This window comes from Chiloscyllium plagiosum, chromosome 41 (assembly GCF_004010195.1).
Source record: "Chiloscyllium plagiosum isolate BGI_BamShark_2017 chromosome 41, ASM401019v2, whole genome shotgun sequence".
Taxonomy (NCBI): Eukaryota; Metazoa; Chordata; class Chondrichthyes; order Orectolobiformes; family Hemiscylliidae; genus Chiloscyllium; species Chiloscyllium plagiosum.
In genome coordinates, this window is record NC_057750.1 from 10,368,988 (window position 1) to 10,396,805 (window position 27,818).

The window sequence follows — 27,818 nt, forward strand, 5'->3', positions numbered from 1 at the left end:
GGCATGGATAGAGTGGAAAGTATGAGGCTTTTTCCTAGAATGGAGGGGTCAATTACAAGGGGCACAGGTTGCTGTTATAATCTTGTTGATGCATGTTTGGAACTTCATGCTCACTATCGTTAGGAATTGGCTATTCAGCCCCTCAAATCTGCTCTGTCATTAAAACTGGCATGGCCTCAACCCCACTCGCCTGGATATCCCAGATAACCACTGATCCCCTGTTAGTCAAGCAGCTATCTACCTCTGCAATAAAGATATTCAATGAGCCTGCATCCCCTCTTTGGGAAAGAATTCCACAGACTTATGACCCTCTAAGAGAAAACAAAATTCTCACCCTGACCCCAGGAGAGAAACAGAAATTCTCCTCATTTTTATCTCAGTTAGGACTTTTTATTTTTGTTACTGTGTCCCTCCTAATCAAACATTATCTACAAACTTGGGTTGCTCTCTGTTTAACAAGATCAGAGGTAATCGTGGTTAAAAAGTTGAGTTTGGACATTCGTCATATCTTGCTATTCCAATCACCAGGGCTTAAGCCTGGTGCATCTGGGAGTGGTGGTGTAATGGTAATATCAGTGGATTAGTAATCCAGATGATATCGAGAGGTGAGAACGAAGACCAGAGGGCTGCTGGGAAGGTGAGTGAAACTGTTTGAAAAATCTTAGCTTGGGCGTCGGGGCCTCCATTTGTCAAGAGGTGAGAGTGAGGACCAGAGGGCTGCTGGGAAGGTGAGTGAAACAGTTTTATTTGGGTAGCGGCTGAACCCGAGACACCAAATGTGTACTGTCTTCCACCCTCCTTCCTCCTCTAACTAAAAAAAGGGACTCTGTGCTGAGTTGATCAATAAAGGTTTCCTATTTCCTTTTTGTTTTATTATTTTATCGAGTGATTTGGTAAAAACTTTCCTTTCTCGTTTACCTCAGCTAAGACTAAAGTTAAATTTAAGATTAAAAATGGAAGGAGATCTCAGACCCATGGTTTGCTCCTCTTGCTCAATGTGGGTGCTTGGGGACTCAACTGATGTCCCTGGCTCCTTCAAGTGTAGGTTGTGTGTCCAGTTGCAGCTCTTGTTAGATCATATGATGGCTCTGGAGCTGTGGATGAACTCACTTTGGAGCATACACAATGCTGTGGGGATTGTGAATAACACATTTAGTGAGTTGGTCACACTGCATATTGGGATTGCTGAGGGAGAAAGGGAATGGGTGACCAAAAGTTAGAGAGAGAGCAGGAAGGCAGTGCAGATGTCCCCTGCGGTCATCTCCCTCTAAAACAGGTATACCATACTGTTGGGGGAGATGGCTCACCAGGGGAAGGTAGCAGTAGCTAGGATCATGGCACCGTGGCTGTGCTGTTCAGAAGGGCGGGAAAAAGAGTGGAAGGACTATAGTCATAGGGGATTCAATTGTAAAGGGAGTAGATAGGCAGTTCTGTGGTCGAAAATGAGACTCCCAAATGGTATGATGCCTCCCAGGTGGTGCACAGGTCAGGGATGTTCTCGGATCAGCTGCAGAACATTCTCAAGGGGGAGGGTGAATAGCCAGTTGTCGTGGTGCATATATGCACAAACGATATAAGTCAAAAAAAGGGATGAGGTCCTACAAGCAGAATTTAGAGAGTTAGGATGCAACGTGCTAGTCAGAGTAGGAATGATGGAGTAAGCAGGATGAATGCGTGGTTTGAGAGATGGTGCAGGAGGGAGGGGTTCAGATTTTTGGGACATTGGGACCGGTTCTGGGGGAGGTGGGATTATTATAAATTGGATGGTCTCCACCTGGGCCGGACTGGAACCAATATACTTGGGGGTGCTTTTGCTAATGCTGTTGGGGAGGGTTTAAATTAATGTAGCAGGGGATTGGGAACCAAATGAAGTAAGAAGACAGTAAGAAAGCAGAAACTAAAGCCTGTAAGGAACTAGATAATGAAGTCAGCATGACTAAGGGGAAGAGAAGGCAGGGAGCAGATGATGAATGCAAAGGGATTGATGGTCTGAGGTGCATTTGTTTTAATGCAAGAAGTATAGTAGGTAATGCGGATGAACTTGGAGCTTGGATTAGTACCTGGGAGCATGATGTTATTGCTATTACTGAGATTTGGTTGAGGGAAGGCATGATTGGCAGCTAAACATCCCAGGGTATCAATCCTTCAGGCGGGATAGACTGGCAGGTAAAAGGGGTGGAGGAGTTGCATTATTGGTCAGAGAGGATGTCACAGCTATGCTGAAGGAGGGCACTATGGAGGACTCGAGCAGTGAGGCAATATAGGCAGAGCTCAGAAATAGGAAGAGTGCAGTAACAAGGTTGGGGCTATACTACAAGCCTCCCAACATGAATGTGAGACAGAGGTGCAAATATGTAAACAGATCATGGAAAGATGTAGGAGCAACAGGGTGGTGGTGATAGATTTTAATTTTCCCAACATTGACTGGGATTCGCTTAGTGTTAGAGGTCTAGATGGAGCACAATTGTAGGATCATCCAGGAGGGTTTTCTAGAGCAATGTGTAAATAGTCCAACTTGGGAAGGGGCCAGACTGGAGCTGGTGTTGAGAAATGAGCCCGGCAAGGTGGTTGAAGTTTCAGTAGGGTATATACTACTTTGGGAATAGTGATCACAATTCCATACGTTTTAGAGTACTCACGGACAAAGATGAGAGTGGTCCTAAAGGAAGAGTGCTAAATTGGGGAAGGCCAACTATACCAAAATTTGGCAGGAACTGGGAAATGTAGATTGGGTGCAGCTGGTTGAAGTTAAATCCACATTCAATATGTGGGAAGCTTTTAAAGAGAGGTTGATTAGAGTTCAGCAGAGGTATGTTCCTGTGATAATGAGGAATGGAAATGACCAGGTTAGGGAACCATGGATGATAGGTGAAATCCTGAGACTAGCTAAGAGGAAAAAGGATGTGTAGATGAGGTCTAGGCAACTGAAGACAGACAAAGCTTTGGGAGAATATCGGCAATTTCGGACCAATCTGAAATGGAATTAAGAGGGCTAAAAGAGGTCATGAGTTATCCTTAGCAAACAGGGTTAAGGAAAATCCCAAAGCCTTATTTTCATATATAAGGAGCAAGAGGGTAACTACAGAAAGAGTTGGCCCACTCAAGAACAAAGGAGGAAAGTTATGCGTGGAGTCAGAGAAAATGGGTGAGATTCTTAATGATTGCTTTGCTTTGGTATTCACCAAGGAGAGGGACATGATGGATGTTGAGGTTTGGGATAGATCTTTGGTGTACTCTAGGTCAAGTCGGCATAAGGAGGGAATAAGTTTTGGGTATTCTAAAAGGCATTAAGATGGACAAGCCCCCAAATGGGATCTACCCCAGGTTACTCAAGGAAGCGAGAGAGGAAATAGCTGGGGCTTTAACAGATATCATTGTAGCATCCTTGAACACAGCTGAGGTCCTGGAGGACTGGAGAATTGCTAATGTTCTCCCCTTGTTTAAGAAAATAGCAAGGATACTCCAGTTAAATATAGACTGGCCAGCCTGACATCAGTGGTAGGGAAGCTGCTGGAGAAGATACAGAGGGATAGGATCTTTTCCCATTTGGAAGAAAATTGATTTATCAGAAATGGGCAGCATGGTTTTGTGTGGGGAAGGTCATGTCTTACAAACTTAATGGAATTTTTTGGGGGGAAGGGCTGAACATGTCATATACATGGACTTTAGTAAGGAATTTGATAAGGTTTCCCATGGTAGGCTAATGGAGAAGGTGAAGTTGCATGGGGTCTAGGGTGTTCTAGCTAAATGGATAGAGAACTGGCTGGGCAACAGGAGAGAGAGAGAGAGAGAGAGAGTAGTAGTGGAAGGGAGTTTCTCAAAATGGAGACCTCTTACCAGTGGTGTTCCACAGAAATTCGTGCTGGGACCACTGTTGTTTGTGATATACATAAATGATTTGGAGGAAGGTATCGTTTGCCTCATTAGCAAGTTTGCAGATGACACTAAGATTGGTGGAATAGCAGATAGTGAGGGGGACTATTAGAGAATACAGCAGAATATGGATAGATTGGAGAGATGGGCAGAGAAATGGTAGATGGAGTTCAATCCAGGCAAATGCAAGGTGATGCATTTTGGAAGATCCAATTCAAGAGTGAATTATAAAGTAAGTGGAAAAGTCTTGGGGAAAATTGACATACAGAGAGATCTGGATGTTCAGGTCCATTATTGCCTGAAGGTAGCAACACAGGTCAATAAAATGGTCAAGGTGGCCTATGGCATGCTTTCCTTCATTGGACAGGATATTGAGTACAAGAGTTGGCTGGTCATATTACAGTTGTATAGGACTTTGGTTCGGCAGCATTTGGAATACTGCGTACAGTTCTGGTTGCCACATTACCAAAAGGATGTGGATGTTTTGGAGAGGGTGCAGAGGAGGTTCACCAGGATGTTGCCTGGTATGGAGGGCGCGAGCTATGAAGAGAGGTTGAATAGATTAGGATTGTTTTCGTTAGAAAGATGGAGGACGTGATTGAGGTCTACAAAATCGTGAGCAGTATAGCCAGGATGGATAGCAAGAAGCTTTTTCCCAGAGTGCAGAATTCAATTACTAGGGTTCACGAGTTCAAAGTGAGAGGGGAAAGGTTTAGGTGAGATATGCGTGGAAAGTTCTTTACGCAGAGGGTGGTGGGAGCCTGGAACGTGTTGCCAGCGGAGGCGGTAGAGGAGGGAACGATAGCATCATTTAAGATGTATCTAGACAGATACATGAATGGGCAGGGAGCAAAGGGATACAGATCTTTAGAAAATGGGCGGCAGGTTTAGATAGAGGATCTGGATCGGCGCAGGCCTGGAGGGTCACAAGGCCTGTTCCTGTGCTGTAATTTTCTTTGTTCTATGTTCTGAAAAGGTGGTTCGTATTCTACCACAGCAGATGGTGAAATTTGAATTTAATAAAGTCTCACATCAGAGCATGTTGTTTAAAATAAAAGCACCTCCTTCACTGATGCCCTGCGATCTTTACCTAATCTGGACTACATGAGAGTCCAGACCCACAGCAGTGTGGTTCACTGTCGTCTGGCAAAAAATGCTGACTTAGCCAGTGACACCAAATCCCACAATTAGTTTCTTTAAAAATGGTTCTGAAGGAGCTGCTAGAATCTTGCTTGTGAGAACAATGTGATTGAGAATAAACATGAGCTGATCAGACTAATTTAGTCAGACCTAACTTGAGTTTAAACCATCTGGCTGAATGTTTTGAGGATTACAGGAGATAAAGGAATGTCTTTGAATGTTATTGATATAGATTTCCAGAGATACTGTACATACTTGCGTAAAAATTGATTTTCTGAGAATCTTCAGGTTTAAAAAAAGTTGGAGCGGTCAACTTTTACAATAAGTGGGAATGTTTCAGAGGGGCCTCACTTCAACTAAAATGTTATGTGGGAGTCAGTGTTGGAAACATCTGATCATCATTTACAGCTCTTCAGCTCTTTTGTGACGGCCTGACCTCTGGGCCAGATGTGAGTTCAAGTCCCACCTGCTGCCGATAGGGAAAATAGTGTTCTTATATTGTATTCAGAAGAATTTCCTGCAATAGTAAATGTACAGTCCAACAAGGTAGGATGCAAAATCTGATACAGATACAGCTGCATGTGACAGTTTAATAATTATAGCTCCCTGTGTCATATACGGTTTACTATAAACAGCTCTGCTTAATATTATAGAGCTCCATGTGTGACACAGTTTAATAGATACAGCTCCCTCTGTGACTCTAATCACTGTGTAACAAGCACACTGTTTAATATATACAGTTTCCTGTGTAACAGTGTTTGCAATATTTTCTAACCAACCTATTCAGGGATGTCATTACATACATCTGGAGCAGATGTGACTTGAACCTCCTGGCACAGAGGTCGGGACATTACCACCACACCACTAGAGCCTCCACCACTGTTTAAATGAAAGCTGGAATACCTGGGTAACCTTAATGAGAAACTCTTTAACAAGCAAAATGTCACCTCAGTTTGATGCTTGAAATTGTCCTAATCCTGGCCCCAGATTTTTGACCCTCAATACCACATTGAGAAGCCCTGGTATAAAATGCCTGTGTTCTGGCCCATCTGGTTATGCAGCTCCACGTGGTGACATATTTACATGATATTAGATTCTGCGTGATGTCGATCACATAGTCACCAGATCAATCCATAGTATTATAACGTATCGCTAGTTCACTTACTGCGTAGATGTAGAATCCAATGTAGTAGAAATTGATCTTATCTTTCTTGCGACCATATTTCTGCAGAAGTTCGACAGCAATTGTACAGGTAAGCTCCTCATCATGCGGATCGTCGTCCTTCTCGAATAGTCTCAATCTGTACTGAGGGTTTGTCGAGAATGTGTCTGTGTTTGTTGGGGATTGTGTTTGGAGGGGGGGGAAGAGAAATCCAAAAAGAGCATTCAGTCAACAGGGAATGTAAAGGGAGATGCTGCAAGTGGGTGGACTCTGGAATTCAGTGCTCAAGATTGTATAGGTGGCAGATTAATCTTGTTTTATAATTGTTCACCTGATGAGGGCATCACTGGCTGACATTTATTGCCCATCCCTAGTTGCCCTTGTTTGGCAGTTTCAGAGGGCACATAAGAGTCAACCCATTGCTGTACATCTGGAGTCACGTGTAGGCCAGAACAGGTAAGGATGGCAGATTTTTTTTCCCTAAAGGACTTTAGTGAATCAGATAGGTTTTTAAAAAAACAACAGTTGCCATTAGATGAACTCTTTGTTCCAGATTTTTTAAATTGAATTCCAATTTCATCACCAGTCAGCAGGATTTGAATCAGTGCCCCCAAAATCTTAACCTGGGATGCTGGATTATTAGTTCAGTGACATTACCACCAACATCTAGAGTCAAACAGCTCAGAAACAGACTCTTTGGTCCAACTCTTCCTTGACACCCAGGTTTTCTAAACTGAACTACAGAGAAACCTTGATAACATTGTTAGCCAATCTCTGGGACGTTGCGATCTTGTCTGGATAATCCAAAGTTTGGTTAATCGTATGCCGGATAATTGAGGTTCCTCTGTAGTCCAATTTGCTTGCATTTGGCCCATATCCCTCTAAACCTTTTCTAGTCATGTACCTGTCCAAGTGTCCTTTAAATGTTGTAATTATACTCATCTTTACTATGTCCTCTGGCAGTTTGTTCTATATATGCAGTACTCTCACTGTGAAAAAGTTGCCCCTTGGGTCCCTTTTAAACCTTTTGCCTCTCTGCTTAAACTTATGCCCTCTAGTTTTGGACTCCCCTATCTTCGGGAAAAGACCATGGCTATTTGCCTTATCTATGTCCTTTACAATTTTATAAACCGCTGTAATGTTGTCCCTCAACCTTCTCTGGTCCAGCGAAGAAAGTCCCAGCGTATCAAGCCTCTCCTTATAACTCAAACCCCCGTCCTTGTAAATGTTTCTTGCACCCTTTCCAGTTTAATAATAGGGCAACCAAAATTGTATGCTGTATTCTAAATGTGTCCTTACTAGTGTCTTGTACAACTGTAACATGATGTCCCAACTTCTGTACTCCTGACTGATTAAGCAAGCATGCCAAATGCTGCCTTCACCACCCTTTCTATTTGTGATGCCACTTTCAAGGAACTATGTACCTGCAGCCTAAGTGTTTCTGATCGACAACAGTCCACAGGGTCCTACAGTAACTGTGTAAGATCTGCTCTCACATTTATATAAATTAAACTCCATCTGCCATTCCTCAGCTGACTGGTTCAGTTGATCAAGTTCCTCTTGAACTCTTAAGAATCTTCACTCTCTGCTATATTACCAATTTTGGTGTCATTTGCAAATTTAGTAACCATGCCTCTTGTATTATCATTCACATCGCTTATATAAATGATGACCATGGACGCAGCACCAATCCTTGCAGCACACCACTGGTCGCAGGTATCCAGTCTAAACAACAACCCTCTACCAGCACACACTATCTCCTAGCATCAAGGTAACTCTGTATCCAATTGGCTAGCTCTCTCTGGATCCCATGTGATCCATCCTTTCTAACCAGTCTACCATGTGGAACTTTGTCTACATGGACTTTAGGAAGGCCTTCAACAATGTCAAATGCTCTGCCTTCATTGATCTATCTTAGTCATTTCTTCAAAAAACCTCAATCAAGTTTATGAGTCATAATTTCCTGCGCAAAGCCATGCTGACTGTCCCTAATCAGTCCTTGCCTTTCCACATGCATGCAGATTTAGTCTTTCAGAATCCCCTCGAACAACTTACCCACCACTGATGTAGGGCTCATTGGCTTGGGAGTTGTGTGCCCAATTACCCCATGCCCCAGGCAAATTCTCTTCCACCCCCCCACTCCCTGCCCATGATTTACAAAGTTAGCATCAAACTGGCACTGCCTGTTTTAAATTAGCTCGTCTGCTTAGGAAGTTTCTCAATCACGTTCTCAGAATGTTGTAAACAGCTTAAATTGTGATTAATCCCATCTCGTATGTTGTCACTGTTGGAATGTAAATCTACGGCAGCTCAATTTTGCACAATATAATTCTAATTGTCTACTTGTTCTTTTTGCTTGGGGATTGGAAGAGGAAGATTGGCCGGGACATTTCCTGTCCACTTGGACCATGAACCTATGATCCAAAAGATGGCACCTCCACCACTGCTACATTCCCCAAGGTATGACACAGGAAGTATCAGCCTGAATGATGGGAGAGGGACTAAGCACATGACCATCTGATTCTTAATGGCCTCTCATTCTGTGTGGAATTTCAGCCCTGATCTTTGACCCCAAGTGAAAGAAGCATAGAGTGGCAAAGAGGTTCTTTATTCTTACATGGGACTTGGGCATCGCTGGCAGGGCCAACATTTGTTGACCATCCCCAAGTGCCCTTGAACTGTTTGTTTTGCTTAGAGTGGTGCTGGAAAACCACAGCCGGTCAGGCAGCATTCGAGGAGCAGGAAAATCGACGTTTCGAAGGGCTTTTGCCCGAAACATCGATTTTCCTGCTCCTCGAATGCTGCCTGACTGGCTGTGCTTTTCCAGCACCACTCTAATCTAGACTCTGATTTCCAGCATTTGCAGTACTCACTTTTGCCTGTTTGTCTTGCTTGGCCATTGCAAAGTCAACCACATTGCTGTGAACCAGGAATTACACGTAGGCCAGATTTCTTTCCCTAAAAATCTCGAGTGAACCAAATGGGTTCCTACAAATAATCAATGTTTGTGGTTATGGTATGAGATTAGCTTTAAAGCTCCAGATTTACTTTTTGAGTTTAAATGAATTGAACCAACATCAACAAAGTATTAACCTGGGCTGCTGGCTTCCTAATCCAGTAACATTACCAACACCCCACTATTTCCAGTGAATTCTGAATGTGAGAAACATGAGTGTTTGTGTAACTATTGCACAAGACCTTTATTTAGAGTTGGTCTCTTAATCACCCACGGGCGCCATTTCACTGCTACAGGGTTTGATTGCAGAGAGACTTAATCTCCTCTAAAATGCCATTTGAGAAAAACAAGTGTTCACAATCGAGCACAGGCCAGAACTTGCTCAAAGAATATTGCACAGACAGCTTGCTGGAATGGATGAGTAAGTGGCAGATTAAATTCAGTGTAGAGAATTGCAAAGCAGTCAGAAGAGAGACAACATAAATAAAAGGGTATGATACTAAAGGGAGTGCAGGAGCAGTGGGACCTGAGCATATTGTACACAATTTATTGAAGGTGGCAGAATGTGCTGCCTGAGTGTGTGGGGGAGGCAGGTTCAGGTGAGGCTTTCAAAATGTAAACTAGGTCTTTATCAGAAAAGGAAGAATGTGCAGGATTACCAAGGAAAACATTAGAGAATATCAGGAAGGGAATTGATCAAACGCTGTAGACATAATGCACCGAACAGTCTCTGTCTGTCCTACAGCCATTACATAATTTGGATTTTGAAGAACTGATTTTGAAACTGGGAATTATTTACTCTTGTGCTGTCAGGAACATTGTGAACAGCCCCATTCCCTTCTCCTCCTCCGTAGCCCAAATTGCTGTTGCATCGTAACATGCACGGACCTGTCTTAACTACTGTTCTTGGAAATTAGGGTCTACCACACAGTATGTGAGCTGAAAATGTGTTGCTGGAAAAGCGCAGCAGGTCAGGCAGCATCCAGGGAACAGGAGAATCGACGTTTCGGGCATAAGCTTTTCCAGCAACACATTTTCAGCTCTGATCTCCAGCCCTCACTTTCTCCACACAGTATGTGAGCATGGCCCAGGTTCCAGTTTGTCAGAGAGCTAGTAACAGACAGTCCAGGGCTGACTCCTAACTCTCCACAACATTCCCTCCCGCCTTTTGAAGTTTAAGAGTCAACCACATCGCTGTGGAAATAAGGAACTTTGGAACAGTACGTCTTGAGAATCGATGCATGTCAGTTGAAATAATACTCGTTTATCTGCCCTTGGTTTTGAATTTTTTTGACCTTGGTGCCCACCACCCTGGGGATTACCTCTTTTCCAGAATCTCGGAGCCTGTAAGAATTTATTACCAGTCAGTAAGGGGGGTCAGGGCTAAGGAGGCAATGGACACACTGGCTTCTGACAATAATACTCTTACCTTCATTAGTGCATCCGCCAGCACTAATTCCTGCCACCCACTTCCCTTCGTGAGAAGTAATGGTCCAGAGACAGTTGGTGCTGTGTAGGCAGAGGGGTTGTAGATTACACAGCTCAATCTGGGTGAAGTTCTCAGCAAGAATTTTGGCTGGCATCCTGTATAAGAGGGGATGATAGTGGCAATGTGGTAAGACACAAGGCAAAAGGTCAGAAAGCTAACCAAGTGGCTCCTGCATTCTCCCTTTATTCTGCACTTTGTACCCAGCAGTGGTGCAAAATCCCTATTGGCAGTGAGAGTTCTCCTTTAAAAACCAAGGAAACAATTAGTGTCAGAACCCATCCTAACCCCATTAATTAACAACAATCTCAGTGCTAAAGCAGAAGTCATCTTTCTTGCTTAATGCTAGACAAAGACATGGGCTGTTGAAGCTTTTCACCTCTCACTCATCAGGACAGAATTACAAGAATGCCACATTTCAAAGGGAATAACAATTTATAGTGCTGAGGAAAGGATGCTGATTGGTTGCCAAGAAGCCTCTGATTACTTGGAATTTAGTCATGGAGAATGCACCAGGGAAATCAAATGGAGCCATATTTGATTGACCATTGTTGCCCCCATTCTGATTTACAGCAAAGTGCTTTCAGTGCAAGTCAGAGTGAAGCACTTACCAGAATTCCCCATCTTCCTTAATCATCAACTTCAGTTTGGTCTTCTCATTCTCACTAACTGCATTCCACAACTGGGATCTGCAAAAACAGGAAAGAGAACATTAGATATTGGGGGGAAATCCAGTATAATGAGCCTGAGATCCTTCACTGTCTATGATCTTGAAAGATTTAAATTGAAACACTTCATAAAATCCAAATCCAGGTGAGAAATAAGGTGGGGTTGTTGAGTAAGAACTTGCAGGATGAGTGGCAAAATCATGTTTCCTTATTGACAGAGTAAGGCACAAAGACAATACTGTCCTGGGAGTGTTTAATGGGAACAACATTGAGGGAGCTTTAGTCTGTAATTGGCCTTGTATGTTCTCCCTGCCCTTCTGAGTGTTTGATGTAGATGGTATGGAATGGGCTTTGCTTGCAGTTTAGAAGAGTAGTGGGACCTTTATTTTCTATCTAACCCTGTGCTGTTCCTTTCCTTCATCTGGAAGCATAGAGCTTTACTGTTTCCAAACATGTGCTATCACTGTCTTGGGAATGTTTGATGGGATAGTGAATGGGGGTGGAAAATTTTGAGGAGACAATATGTAGTTTCTGGACTGTTATGGTTGCTCCTGCACCCAGGAAGGAAATGGCTAAACCAATATGGAGCACAAGATCCCCTGCTGGTTGGAGAAACTAGGCCCTTAAGGAGTCTTATCCTTGAAGTCTGGCTGATTCTGATCCAACCTTCACAAAACTACAGCACTGGCAATGGGATCTGGTTCAGGTAACCATGGAAATGATTTTGGGAGCAGGTAACCAGTATTCGGCTAGTTTTGATAATTCTCAGATTCTGTTTGCCTCTGTTCTGGTCCTGTGCCTACAGTGGCCATAGCTAACCTGTCTCATGCAGTGTGTGAAACCTTTGGGAGAGAACTCCCTCCTACCTGTCACTCCATGGACCATTGTACTCCTTGTGACCCCAAGGATTGCGCAAACGGAAGAGTCTTATTGAGGAGCCATCATACTTCACCTAGTGATGGAAACAAGTGGATGAGGGTCAGTGGTAGAACAAGGACTACAGAACTATTATAACACAGAAGGAGGCTATTAGGCTTGGTTCGAATACCTACTGCCTCCTGCCTTTTCCCCATCACATTAGTTGAATAGAAATGTTTCTATTTCTATTCAACTAATCATCCTCTAGAATGCCTCTATAAATATTAATATGTAAGGGCCTGCCTTCTGCAAGCACGAGGAACAGGTCCAGGTACTTTCTCTTTGTTGACTTAAAAATGAGTGTAGGGGACAATAGTTCCTTAATGCATGGTAGAAGCTCAACCAGAGTGAAACTAATCAGCATCCTTTTCTCATGCATTTTAAACTGTTGTTCTGTTTGAGATTTGGCATTCTTGCGATTCTATGTGTTGAAGAGCCTTGACAACATGTCCCTTTATTCAGCAGTACACCAGCTCTGTGTGCCCAGGGCATTCTACAAGAGCGTTTTAAAACTGATCAAAGGAAGTGTAGAAAGGGCACTTTGAAGGTGTCTTAGGATTTTCCAAATTGACATTGAATCCTGTGCAGAATCCAGGGCCTATCGCAACTAAGCTTTTAAAAAAAGCACAGCCTTGTATTGACCATTGAAAGCAAGCACCGATCAGAGGCAAGAGAAAACAGAGAGACCCAGCCCAAATGAGCAATTGATCCAAAATGCAGTTGCCGATCATAGCCCATCCTATTTACAGCAGAACCTTATAGGCGCAGATGGGTGTGAGCAGTCACCAATGTTCCCCACCAAGAACCTGAACTCGAACGAATACAGTCATTTTCACCCAGAAGCATGAACAGACTCCAAGTCACATACGGAGCTGTGAGATCACAGAGACCATGCACTTCGACAATAAGGTGAGATTCAGAAAGAGTATTAAAGAGGAAAGTGAGGCTGAATATTGGATGTGTTTCGGGGAGGCAGGACCTGGGCAAAAATTAAATTCAGACACGCCCAACAAACAATAATGTGTGGAGCTCTGATGTCAGAGGAGATGACAGAATGGTGAGGAGCGAGGATGTGCTCACCGTGTCTGCACCTGTGATTGCGTACGAATGTGCCTTCATTAGACCCAGGCCATGGTCCTTCTCCACATCCTCCTGGTTGGCAGCCTAGGATAAACCCAGAAGGTCACTGTCACAACGGGTTTGGAATCAGCAACAAACTCCGAGATCCTACTCCCAGATCCCGACAGTAATCATGCAGCTCAGGATGGTTAATCCTACAATGTCTTAATGGGGTTATGAATGATCCAATTGGTCACCTCGTCTGATCTTGGGATCTCCTGCCCTCATGGTTAGGCCACGTGTTGGCTAACCCAGAGGAGAGGGTTATTTGCTGAATTCTTGGGAATGAGAACAACCTGAGGTTCCCGTACCTCCAGCCTCAATGGGAAGGTGTGGACAGATCAGTAACCACCAGTCCCCTGATTGAAAATGGTTGTGACCAAAATAAGAGTCCCACAAAACAACTGGAGTAAATTTCTAAAATTGATTTCCGAGGTCTCCCTCCAGGTTCAAGGGTCCATACCCTGATATCTCTCTTTGGTGAGGTCTCAGCTCCTTCTGCCAGACTCCCTGTCTCCTCAACCCTTCCTCTCCTCCAAATCCCTCTAATCCTTCCTCAGAGCCTCTCTTTTCCCAAAACCATCATTCCCCTCTCTCCTAATCCTTCCTCAGAGCCCCTCTCTCCAAAATCCCCATTCACATCTCCATAGAAGTCTCCATCAGGGTTCCTCTCTCTCCTCAAACACCAAATTCCCTCTTCGCCTAACTCTCCCTCAGGACCCCACTCTGCCCAATCCTCTCAAAGCGCCTCTCTTCCCCTGATTCTCCCTTATCGTCCCTCTCTGTCCAAAACCCCATTTTCCCCCCCTCCAACATTCCCTCGGGGTTCCTCTCTTCCCCATATCCTCCCTCAGAGCCTCTCCCTCCTAAAACACCCAATCCTCTCTTCCCCCAAACCCACCCTCAGTTATACAGAATAATATAGAATCCCTACAGTATGGATTTGCCCCAACAAGTCCATGCTGACCCTCCGAAGGGCAACCCACCCAGGCCCATTTCCCTACTGCTCTACATTTACCTTTGACTAATACACCTAACCTACACATCCCTGAACACTTTGGGCAATTTTTAGCATGGTCAATTCACCTAACCTGCACATCTTTGGACTGTGGGAGGAAACCGGTGCATCCGGAGGAAACCCACGGAGACATGGGGAGAATGTGCAAACTCCACACAGACAGTTACCCGAGGCGACAATTGAACCCAGGTCCCTGGCACTGTAAGGCAACAGTGCTAACCACTGAGCCATCGTGCTGCCCAGTTCCTCTTTCTCAATAAGATGCCAAACTCCTTTCTCCCAAACCCTCTCTACCCCACCCTTTTCAAGTTCCCACTCTGCCTAGCACTTTCTCAGAATCTGTCTCCATTCTCCTCTCCCCCAATCTTCCTTTAGGTTCCCTGTCTACCCAAGCCTTTCTCATTCACCACCACCCCCAATCACCTTCAGTTCCACACTCTTTCTTTCTCTCTCCCTCCTTCTAGACACCCAACATCCATTTCTCTTCAAGCCCTCTGTCTCCTATGTGACCCTAAGTCCCCAGTAACCCCTCCCACTAAAACCCCCATCCCTACTCAACTAGCTTTACCTAGTCTATCCCTTTCTATAAACCATAATCCACTCCACCAATTTCCCTCTCTCTACCACTCCAGAACCAGAGGTCACTGTCTAAAGATGCTGGCTAAGATATTTAGGACTATGGAATTCTCTGCCACAGAAAGGCAGAAGATGTTAGATATGTTTCTTCTGGCTAAAGGGATGAAAGGGTATGGGGAGAAAGTGGGAACCGTGGACTGAGGCAGATGATCAGCCATGATCACATTGAATAGCTGAAGTAGGTTTGAAAGGCCGAATAACCTACACAGCTGCCGTTTTCTATGTTTAACCCTCTCTCCCTGATTCCCCAACTGTTGCACTCTGAGCCACCACCTCCCCTTGACCTCAGTAGCTACAACCCAGTGAGAGGGGCAGTGGACAGCGACAGAGAGTTAAAGCCCCATGATCTTCTGAAGAGATCCAGTGAATCAAGAGTATCCCATCAGACTGGTCATTGAGGCCTGGAGTTGCTCAGCAACACCATATTGGAGCCTCCCATTGGGAGTGAGAGCAACAGCATAGTGTTGGCATTACCTCGATGCTGCAGGATGCCAGTGACTGCTTGGTGAGAGCTCGCTTAATCAACATCCACAGCTCATCTGGGGTTATGGAGCTCATTTTGAAAGAGACAGCAATTCCTCCGGTGAAGTCTTCCATTGCCTCTGACACATTGCCGCTGATTAAACTGGAATAGGAACCATACAGCCTACAGGGGCAAGACCAGAATGTCACCATCATATCGAAATAATTGTCTTTGTTGACACTTTAGATCTTAAAAGTTGCATGTGAGTGTTACATTGAGGGGAGTGGGATATAACACTATTACCCTGACGGGTGCAGGGATGTGGGGGATATCAGAGTGTTACAGTGAGGTGTGTTGGCTATATTGGAGTGTTCTGGTTAGGGTTGTGGGATATATCAGAGTTACAGTGAGGACTGTGGGCTATATCAGAGTTACAGTGAAGGGTGTGGGGTATATCAGGGAGTGACACTGCTGAAGTCAGGTGATATCTACCTGCTGCAGGCAGTCAACTTTGTGGCTCTTTTAAAAAATGTGTCTTAACTGAACAGTCACTAGCTAATAATTGCAGAATAGATCGCTATGAAATAAGATGCGACTGACTTCAACACTGCTAAGGACAGCACTGTGAGAAGATTGAAAGGAGTGCGGAAATTGAGTAAAGGCAGGACAAACAGAGCTGTCCCCTCAGGTAGATCAACGCTGGTTAATTGAATAGCCATAAACCATGTAGGATTTGCTAAAATACAGGTTAAATGATCCTTACAAATTTCCATGAGCACATTGTTGGCTATTTTGAAGAGTTCCTAACAGGTGTGCTTTCCTTGAAACTTCCCTTGGTCAACCTATTCAGAGGTATTATTAAACACCTCTGCAGCAGGTGGGACTCTAATCCAGACCTCCCGGTTAAGGGGTATGGACATTACCACCACATCACAACAGGTCCTTGGTCCTTGTTATGGAGTTTTAAACCAATGTTCTGATTATGTTGGCACATGGTGTTCCACCTAGTGGTGGCATTGGGCACAACTGGATTCTCAACCATACTGATCCATTTAAGTCAAAGAGATGTACAGCATGGAAACAGACCCTTCAGCCCAACGAGTCCATGCCGACCAGGTACTCCACTCTAATCTTGTCCCATTTACCAGTACTTGGCCCATATCCCTCTAAACCCTTCCTAATCATATACCCATCCAGGTGCCTTTTAAATGTTGTCGAGAGTGTGAAGGTGGAAAAGCACAGCAGGTTCATGCAGCATCTGAAGAGCAGGGGAATCGACATTTCAGGCATTAGCTCTTCATCGGGAAATTCCTGATGAAGGGCTAATGCCCAAGACCTTGATTCTTCTGCTCCTTGGATGCTGCCTGACCTGCTGTGCTTTTTCTCCTCCACACACTCGACTCTGATCGCCAGCATCTGCAATCCTCACTTTTTTCTAGCCTTCTAAATGTTGCAATTATACTAGCCTCCACCACTACTTCTGGCAGGTCATTACTTACACGTATCAGCCTCTGCTTTAAAAAGTTCACCCTTAGGTCCCTTTTATATCTTTCCCCTCTCACCCTAAACCTATGCCGTCTAGTTCTGGGATCCCCCATCTCAGGGAAAAGACTTTGTCTATTTATCCTATCCATGCCCCTCATGATTTTATAAACCTCTGAGATCACCCCTCAGCCTTCAATGCTCCGGGGAAAACAGCCCCAACCTATTCAGCCTCTCACTGTAGCTCAAATCCTCCAATCCTGGCAACGTCCTTGTAAATCTTCTGAACCCTTTCAAGTTTCACAACATTTTTCTGATAGGAAGACGACCAGAATTGCACGCAATATTCCAAAAGTGGCCTAACCAACATCCTATACAACTGCAACATGACCTCCCAACTCCAATACTCAATACTCTGACCGATAAAGGAAAGCATACAAAACGCATTCATCGCTATCCTATCGACCTGCGACTCTACTTTCAAGGAGCTATGAACTTGCATTCCAAGATCTCTTTGTTCAGCAACATTCCCCAGGACCTTACCATTAAGTGTATAAGTCCTGCTCTGATTTGCTTTCCCAAAATTCTATCACCTCACATTTACCTAAATTAAACTCCATCTGCCTCTTCTCAGCCCATTGGCCCATCTGACCAAGAGGTACCTTCTTCGCTGCCCACTACACCTCCAGTTTTGGTGTCATCTGCAAACTTAGTAACTATACCTCCTATGTTCATATCCAAATCATTTATATAAATGACGAAAAGTAGTGGACCCAGCACCGATCCTTGTGGCACATCACTGGTCACAGGCCTCCAGTCCGAAAAACAACCCTCCACCACCACCCACTGCCTTCAAACTTTGAGCCAGTTCTTATCCAAATGGCTAGTTCTCCCTGTATTCCATGAGATCTACCTTGCTAACCAGTCTCCCATGGGGAACCTTGTCGAATGCCTTTTAGATATGTCCACCACTCTGCCCTCATCAATCATCTTAGTTACTTTTTCAAAAAACTCAATTAAGTTTGTGAGACATGATTTCACACATACAAAGCCATGTTGACTATCCCTAATCAGTCCTTGCCTTTCCACATATGGGTAAATCCTGTCCCTCAGGATTCCCTCCAACAACTTCTCCACCACCGATGTCAGGCTCACTGGTCTATAGTTCCCTGGCTTGTCCTTACCACCTTTCTTAAATAATGATACCACATTAGCCAACCTCCAGTCTTCTGGCACCTCACTTGTGAATATCGATGATACAAATATCTCGGCAAGGGGCCCAGCAATCACTTCCCCAGCTTGCCACAGAGTTCCAGTTTTCACTTGATCAGATCCTGGGGATTTATCCACCTTTATGCGTTTCAAGACATCCAGCATTTCCTCCTCAATATGGACATTTTTCAAGATGTCACCCTCCATTTCCCCACTTTCTACATCATCCCTGATGCAAAATACTCCCCCCATCTCCTGTGGCTCCACACAAAGGCTGTCTTGCTGATTTTTGAGGGGCCCTATTTGCTCCCTAGTTACCCTTTTGTCCTTAATGTATTTGTAAAAACCCTTTGGATTCTCACTAACCCCCTATTTGCCAAAGCTATCTCATGTCTCCCTTTTGCCCTCCTGATTTCCCCCTTAAGTATACTCCTACTGCATTTATACTTTTATAAGGATTGACTCGATCTATCCTGTTTATACCCGAAGTATGCTTCCTTCTTTTTCTTAACCAAACCTTCAATTTCTCTAGTCATCCAGCATTCCCTACACTTACCACCTTTCCTTTCACCCCAACAGGAATATACTGTCTCTGGACTTTCGTTATCTCATTTCTGAAGGCTTCCCATTTTCCAGCCGTCCTTTTACCTGCGAATATCTGCCCCAATCAGCTTTTGAAAGTTCTTGTCTAATACTGTCAAAATTGACCTTCCTCCAATTTAGAACTTCAACTTTTAGATCTGGTCTATCCTTTTCCATCACCATTTTACAACTAATAGAATTATGGTCATTGGCCCCAAAGTGCTCCCCCACTGACACTTCAGTCACCTGCCCCGTCTTATTCCCCAAGAGTAGGTCAAGTTTTGCACGTTCTGTAGTAGGTACATCCACATACTGAATCAGAATATTTTCTTGTACACACTTAACAAATTCCTCTCCATCTAAACCCTTAACACTATGGCAGTCCCAGTCTATGTTTGGAAAGATAAAATCCCCTATCATAACCTCCCTATTATTCTTACAGATAACTGAAATCTCCTTACAAATTTGTTTCTCAATTTCCCACTGACTATTAGGGGATCTATAATACAATCCCAATAACATGATCATGCCTTTCTTATTTCTCAGTTCCACCCAAATAACTTCCCTGGATGTATTTCTGGGAATATCCTCTGTAAGTACTGCTGTATTGCTATCCCTTATCAAAAATGTCACTCCCCTTTCTCTCTTGCCTCCCTTTCTATCCTTTCAATAGCATTTGTATCCTGGACCATTAAGCTGCCAGTCCTAGGTAAAAACAAGGACTGCAGATGCTGGAAACCAGAGTCCAGATTAGAGCCTGCTGTGCTTTTCCAGCACCACTCTAATCTAGATGCTGCCAGTCCTGTCCATCCCTGAGCCATGTTTCTGTAATCGTTATGATATCCAAGTTCCATGTTCCTAACCATACCCTGAGTTCATCTGCCTTCCCTGTTAGCCCTCTTACATTGAAACGAATGCAGTTTAATTTATCAGTCCGACCTTGTTCTCTGCTTTGTCCCTGCCTGCTCTGAGTGTTTGACTCACTTCTTTTCTCAACTGTACCAGTCTCAGCTTGATCTCTTTCCTCACTATCTCTCTGGGTCCCAGCCCCCTTCCTTGTTTAAATGCTCTCAAGCAGCTCTAGCAAATCTCCCTTCCAGTTTATTAGTCTCCTTCCAATTCAGGTGCGATCCATCCTTCTTGTACAGGTCACTACTACCCCAGAAGAGATTCCAATGATCCAAAAATGTGAATCCTTTTTCCATACACCAGCTCCTCAGCCACGCCTTCATCTGCTCTATCCTATTCCTATCCTCACTAGCTCTAGCACCGGGAGTAAACCAGACATTACTACCCTTGAGGACCTCCTTTTTAAATTCCTGCCTAACTTTCTGTATTCTCCTTTTAGAATCTCATCCTTTTCCCTTCCTATGTTTTTGGTATAAATGTGTACAATGACCTCCTGCTGGTCCCTCTCCCCTTTGAGAACATTCTGCACCCTCTCTGAGACATCCTTGATCCTTGTACCAGTGAGGCAACACAGCATTCTGATTTTTTGCTGCTGGCCGCAAAAACGTCTGTCTGTGCCTCTGTCTAGAGAGTCCCCTAACACAATCAATCTCTTGGAACCCAATGTACCTCACATTGCATTAGAGCCTGTCTTGTTACCAGAAACTTGGCTGTTCATGCTACATTCCCCTGAGAGTCCATCATCACCTACATTTTCCGAAACAGCATACTTATTTGAAATGGGGATAGCCACTGAAGACTCCTGTACTACCTGTCTACCTCTCCTAGCTTTCCTGGAGTTAACCCTTCCACTTGACTGTATCTTCGGCTTTTCTCCCTTCCTATAACTGCCATCCATCACACTCCCTTGCTCTTGTAAATTCCTCATTGCCTCTAACTGTCACTCCAACTGATCCATTCGATGTGATAGGATTCGCAACCAAAGACAGTTATTGCAGATATAATCCTCAGTAACCCGTAAACTCTCCCAAAACTCCCACGCCCAACAAGAGCATATCACTTTACCAAAGGCCATTTTGCTCCTTTCAATCTACAGACCCAGAAAATAGCATCATCTTATTGCTCTACAAAACACTGCTCCAGGCTAACTTAATACTTATAGTTTACATTTTAAAAATTTAATCAAGAGACAGATCCTAATAAAAACATATAATCAGGAAAGAATTCACACTACTCACTATTGTGGATTTACAGCAAGGCTGTACTTAAAACTATTCACTTATCTGTTTCTGTGCTGTGACCTCTTCCAAATAGGTTTCTCCAAGATCTGTTGTGAATTACACTGTTAAAGTTTCCTTGACATACGCTGATGTCCAGCGATACATGAATTCAAACAGCAAAGGCAGTAACTGCTCAGATTCACTGCTGTGTCAGTTAGCAGTATGGGTTTCTTTCTTCTCTCCTTTACAGACCACGTCCTTTGTCAGTGGCTCTCCCTTTTAAAAGTGCCATTTTGACTTTTTTTCTCCAAAGTTCCAAAACAATTGCAACACCATATAAAACCGTCATTTGAGGAAATCACCTCATAGGCCTAAAATTCCTCAAAATGGAGCAGCTGTTACAGATACAAATGTTTCCCATCCTCCATCTTGGATTACCCACTAACAAAGGTCCATGCAGTAAATCATGCAGCATCCAAGGAGCAGCGAAATCGACGTTTCGGGCAAAAGCCCTTCATTATTATTCTTGATGAAGGGCTTTTGCCCGAAACGTCGATTTTGCTGCTCCTTGGATGCTGCCTGAACTGCTGTGCTCTTCCAGCACCACTAATCCAGAATCTGGTTTCCAGCATCTGCAGTCATTGTTTTTACCATGCAGTAAATCACACTGTAAAAGTCATAGTTTCAGAAAGACCGACTACAACATTTGGGTGAAAAAGTGCACAATGTCATGGCAACTTGGACGACCTGGTCAGTCGAAAGCTATCCAATTTCCCATCACACTTCTGGGCTTTTCTCAACAGTCATAGAGATGTACAGCACGGAAACAGACCCTTCGGTTCAACTTGTCCATGTTAACTAGTTATCCTGACCTAATCTAGTCCCATTTGCCAGCACCTGGCCCATACCCCTCTAAACCCTTCCTATTCATAGTCCCAGCCTGATGCCTTTTAAATGTTGTATTGTACAAGCCTCCACCATTTCCTCTGTCAGCTCATTCCATACATGCACCACCCTCTGTGTGCATATCAAATGTTTTCCTTTTGAAATCTCGATCAAATTGCATGGAATTTTGAAATCCATCCCCACATTCAGCAGCTCATTCCAGATAATAACATTCACCAAATCCCCCCGCCATGTGATCGTGTGTAACACAGAAGTCTATTGTGTTGCATTTCTGAACAGTTTTTCACTTGGTTTCATTGCAAAACGTGTGCCCCCAGGGAAGGAATTACAAATCAAACTAGTTACTCTGGTTTCTATGGTGTTCAGGTAAAGCTGTCAGTGTGTGCTTCTCAGAGGTAAATGTGAGCAGAAACAGGGTATTTGACGCCATTTGTTCGATTGGAAAGGTTGCTATCTAAGGCCTTTCAGCCCCTCTAGTGTACTGGGGAGACTGGGAACTTCAATGCCTCTTGTTCTGTGTGCTTTGATCACAAAGGTTACGTGACATAAATTAAGAAGTATTGAGGCATCACAGAGAGAAATGTGTTGTTTAGAGAACTCTCTGCATTTCCAATTTGAACTGTTTTGGCCTTAGGCAGATTGGGTAATGATCATGGAATGTATTTGTTCGATATGTAGACTGTTGTCCAACTGTCCTTGTTGAAATTGCTGGCAAATCCTACAACATCCAAATCAAAATGCTCATGTGATGTTTTTGTTCCTGATTTTAAGAAAAAAATATTTTTTGGACAGATTGGAATTTAAGCCTGCTCCTCACTTCCTTTTTGAAATATTCAAACACCCTTTTCCAAATTTTGTTTCCAGCTCCCTTTCCCTCCACGTCACCAGATCTGTGTGTGCAGTGAATGTGGGGAGCTGGGGGGGAAAGAGTGTGTAGGAGAGAGTACATGTGAGGTTAATAGAGATTGGGTGAGGGGGGAAGAGTGGGTGAAAGAGGGTGAGTGAGGGAGGGAAAGAGATGGTGGGTGGGAAGGGATGAGTGAGGGGGTGAGAGTGACACAAGGGAAGAATGAATGAGTGAGAAGGTGTCAAATCCTGGGGGGGATTTTGAAATTTTCAAGGAGAAAATCACCCCTCATTCGTCTAACCTCCAGCGAAAATGGGCCCAAGTCTCCTCAGTCTTTCCTCTCTGGATAGAGCAACATAGAAGTAATGATGGGGAGGCTGTTGCCCATTGAGTCACTTCAATGGCCTGCAATTACAACCAAACTCCACCCACTGTGCCAATCACTTACAGCTTATTGGTAGTTAATTGACAAAGACAGGCCAATAAAATTCAAAATGGTAAACTCAGTTTAATTTGAGAGATGTTAGTCTGCACTGACAAGGAAACACTCCCTCAAGAAGGACCTGACACTTTTACTGCATTATCACTGATTACTCCTCATGGTCGCAACCCCATGTGCCATCCTGAAATATTTGATGGGGATACTGCAGAGAGAGCTTTACTCTGCATTTAATCCTGTGTTGTATCTGTTCTGGGAGTGTTTGATGGGGACAGTCAAGAGAGGTTACTTTCAGTTTTAAAAGAATAGAGCTTTACTTTTGGTTTAAAGGAGTTGAGGGACTATCACTCTCTATGTAAACATGTGCTGTCTCTATCCTGGGAGTGTTTGTTGGCGACAGTGTAGAGGTAGTTTTACTAGTTTTACCCTGTATCTAAGTCTAGGAGTGTCTAATGGGGACAGTATAGAGTCATAGAGATGTACAGCATGGAAACAGACCCTTCAGTCCATGCCGACCAAATATCCCAACCCAATCTAGTCCCACCTGCCAGCGCCCGGCCCATATCCCTCCAAACCCTTCCTATTCATATACCCATCCAAATGCCTCTTAAATGTTGCAATTGTACAAGCCTCCACTACTTCCTCTGGCAGCTCATTCCATACACGTACCACCCTCTCTGTGAAAATGTTGCCCAGTAGGTCTCTTTTCTATCTTTCCCCTCTCACCCTAAACCTATGCCCTCTAGTTCTGGAGTCCCCGACCCCAGGGAAAAGACTTTGCCTATTTACCCTATCCATGCCCCTCATGATTTTGTAAACCTCTATAGGGTCAACCCTTATCCACTGATGCTCCAGGGAAAGCAACCCCAACCTGTTGAGCCTCTCCCTGTAGCTCAAATCCTCCAACCCTGGCAACATCCTTGTAAATCTTTTCTGAACCCTTTCAAGTTTCACAACATCTTTCCTATAGGAAGGAGACCAGGGAGCTTTACTCTGTATCTAACTCCATGCTGTGCTTGACGTGAGTGTTTGATGGGGACAGTGTAGAGGAAGCTTTATTTTAAATTGACTTTGAGTTTAGAAGGGTGAAGGAAGCTTTACTCTGTATCTAACCACATGCTGTCTCTATCGTGGGACTTTGATGGTGAAAGTGTAGATGAAACTTTACTTGCAGTTTAAAAGAGTTGAGAGATCTTTACTCTATGTCTAGCCCCACTGTGTCCTTATCAATTCAGTATCATAGAGAACTTTACAGTGTTTGCCTGATCTAGAAAACATGCTATTCCAAGTGAGGACTGCCTGGAATATAAAACTTCCCTGGAATGTTGGCGTTGATAACTAATCAGTGAAATTAATCTCGAGATCTCTCTCTTTGATGGATCTACAGCAAACAGTGTTTGATGCGGGAGAAGGTTGGGTCCTTACTTGGCATAGGCCTTCTCTAGAAGGGCACTCCAGAGTTCATTCCGTGAGGACGATGAGGTGAAGATTAGTCTCCGGTTCTTCACTGGGAGTTGATCATCCACTACGACCTCCACCCATTTTCCGTACTGCCAGAACTTGGAGAACAGGCAGATTTAAACATTGTATATAAAACTGGTCCTTTTGTCTAAATGCCCCCCCCCCCCCCCCCATCATCCCCAGCCCCAGCCTGTTTGCATCTGTTCCCCTCCCAAAGGCCTGTCTCCATGGGAAGTGCAACATCCTCACTCAATCAGCCATTCTTCAGCAGGGAGTTGGGGTTGAATTTTACCCATCGTGAGGCAATGCTGGTGCAGTGGCCATGATGTTAGTGGATGAACGATCTTAGCATGAGTATTGATCCAGGGTCAAGTATTCAAATCCTACCCCAGCTGCTGGCAGAATTTAAAGTTAATTAATAAATCTGCAATTAGAATCTAGACTGGGTGATGATAACCATGACAACCACCATCAGCTGTAGTAAACATTCATCTGATTCACTAATGCCATTTTGGGGAATGGCAATCTGCTGTCTTTAACTGTCTGGCCTACACATGCCCCCAGGACCCCCTCGGGATTGAATCAAACCATCATTCCTCATGAACAGACAGACCAACACACTCATAAACAGACACACAAGTGTATTCCATACAAGTGCACACACTCACACAAACAGAAACTCACTTATACACAGATGTTCACACACTCTCACGACGCACACATTTCTAGCTGCAGTGCCTCCATCTGATGGGGTTGAACCCAGTTCCGTACCCGGAAGTGGAAGATCCCAGCATACGGCTGCTGAAAACTCTGCTCAGTGGGAACTGCATAAGTGAAGAGCTTCTCATCGAGGGTCAGTGAGGACATAGCTGCCAGGAACCAGCAATCACCTGTAAAGAGGAGAGAGTTCGATTGAGAGGGGAAAATGAAAAAAAAAGTGAGTGAGATTAAGACAGTGAGTGAGAGAGAGAGAAAATGGCAGAGCAAGAGAAGGAATGAGAGAGAGGGGGGGATAAAGTTAATGTGAGAGAGAAAAGTAAGAGAAATTAAGACAGATTTTGATTGAGAGAACATCCCCACTCCTGACCTTAAAATGGAAACATATTATATGCAGGGAGGTGATGGCATAGTGGTTATTATCACTATTGACTGAGTTTGAATCCTGCCATGGTAGATGGTGGAATTAGAATTCATTAATATCTGGAATTAGGAGGTTAATAACAGCCATGAAACCAATGTCAGAGAAACCCATCTGGTCACTAATGGGAAGGGAAATGTTGTCTTTACATGGCCTACATGTGACTCCAGACCACAGCAATGTGGTTGACACTTAACTGTCCTCTGGACAATTAGGGATGGATAATAAATATTAGTCTGACTAGTGACGCCCACATCCTGTGAATTGATTTAAGAAAAAGAGTTCACTGGTGGTTGAACAATGTTCTGCGCCATTAACAACTTTGAAGCAGTTGATGTTCATATGGGACAAGATCTGGACTATATTCAGGCTTGGGCTAAAATGTACCAAGAAACAATTGTGTCACGCAACTGGGCATTGGTGAGACTTCACCAAGAGCATACGGTTCAGTTCTGCACACCCTACACTGAGAGGGACATACTTGCTTTGGAAACAGTTGAGGAAAAGATGATGAGGGTGAAGGAGGGAGTGAGTTGGAGAATTTTTAGGGACACTCGGTGCCTTTAATGAGGGTGTTCCAGGATTTTGAAAGAACAGCAATTTATTTCCAAGTCAGGATGGTGAGTAGTTTGGAGGGAGCCTGTAGGTTGTGGTGTCCCCTTGCCGCTGGTACCCTTCCAAATATCCAGTCCCTTATCCTGCAAATGTGACCCCATAGTTCTAGATTTCCTTGCTAAGGGAACCATTTTCTCAGTGTCTCCCCTCTGCAGCACCTTAAGGCTTTTCATTGTCAATTGTTTTCATCAGGTCATCAAGCTTCTTATGATGACTGACTGCTGCCTCTATGCCCATCATTCTGAGGAGAAATGCTGCTCCCAGCTGTTCCATGGATTTGGAGCCAGTTGGAGTATGCAACAAAAAGACCTTCATTTATATGGCACTTTTAATATAATAAAATGGAACTTTATAAAACACATGACTCCAAACCATGTGTTAGAGATAGTAGGTCAGATGATCCAGTTTGACCAAAGATGGAGCTTAATAGAGAGTCTGGAAAGTGAGGTTGAGAGATTTGGGGAAGGGAAATCCTTGAGCTTGGCATATAGGCAACTCTCAAAACAGGTGTATCATGGGATTTGACACAGAGTAAAGCCCTTCTACACCTCGCCCATCAAACACTCTCAGAACAGTGACAGGATGGGCTTCCAGAGTAAAGCTTTCTCTACACTGTCCCATCAAACACTCCCAGAACAGGGAGAACACCAGGTTAGATATCAAGTTCCCTTAACACTGTCCCATCAAACACTCCAAGAACAGGTACAAAGCGTAGGGTTAGATACAGAGTAAATCTATCTCTCCACTTTCCCCATCAAATAGTCCTAGTACAGTGACATTTTGACACTTAGTTTATTTTTCCGAGTGGACTGGGACTAGGAAGACAATCAGATGATTCTTGTACGTTTGAATTTCACGGTATATTCTGTGTTCTTATCCGTCCAGGTACACGCTGGAGAGTATAGTGAAGGAATATTTCCCAGGGAATGTACCAGAACTCCCGGCTGTCTCAGCGCTAAGGAGCAGAGAAGGATTCAGACTGACACTCACCGAGCCGACCTTGGCGAATATCCGTGCGGCTGATCGAATCCACAAAAAACTGGGGCTTTGAAAACAGTTCCTGTAATTTGAATTAACATTGAACCTTTTAAGCTTGCTTTACTATCTGCACACATTTCAGACATCCACAATCATGGAAATGTACATTCCTTAGTGATCACAACTCGCCTCAAGGACAGATACGTTTCCCTAAACCCCAGCAAATACTGACACACATCCCATCGTCCACCGTCGCCTCCTCCCCGGACGCTGTGGAAATACTGAAGACGCACCCACCCCCATCCCCCCATATTCACCACCAGCCCCCAAGGACTGCGTGTAAATACTGACACACACCCCCCCAACCCAGCACAACCTCCATATGGGGTCTCTGTGTAAATACTGACACACCTCCCCCCAACCCAGCACAACCTCCATATGGGGTCTCTGTGTAAATACTGACACACCTCCCCCCCAACCCAGCACAACCTCCATATGGGGTCTCTGTGTAAATACTGACACACCTCCCCCCCCAACCCAGCACAACCTCCATATGGGGTCTCTGTGTAAATACTGACACACCTCCCCCC

General features: G+C 44.2%; 1 protein-coding gene across 2 annotated transcripts in view; it reads right to left on the bottom strand.

Annotated features, from left to right (window-relative positions):
* The window catches only part of capn12 (calpain 12), a 45,316-nt gene extending 17,992 nt beyond the window's left edge, over positions 1–27,324 (bottom strand). Inside the window, exons 1-9 of one of the 2 annotated variants that reach the window (XM_043680923.1) lie at positions 27,241–27,324; positions 25,269–25,387; positions 24,462–24,595; positions 15,451–15,622; positions 13,284–13,367; positions 12,152–12,237; positions 11,229–11,306; positions 10,561–10,715; positions 6,179–6,342 (exon numbers count right to left, since the gene is read on the bottom strand). In XM_043680923.1, the coding sequence (XP_043536858.1) occupies positions 6,179–6,342; positions 10,561–10,715; positions 11,229–11,306; positions 12,152–12,237; positions 13,284–13,367; positions 15,451–15,622; positions 24,462–24,595; positions 25,269–25,364 (969 nt within the window). In that variant the 5' untranslated portion in view covers positions 25,365–25,387; positions 27,241–27,324. The remainder of the gene's footprint in view (positions 1–6,178; positions 6,343–10,560; positions 10,716–11,228; positions 11,307–12,151; positions 12,238–13,283; positions 13,368–15,450; positions 15,623–24,461; positions 24,596–25,268; positions 25,388–27,240) is intronic. The other variant, XM_043680922.1, reaches the window with a different exon arrangement.
* Between the last annotated feature and the right edge of the window lie 494 nt (positions 27,325–27,818).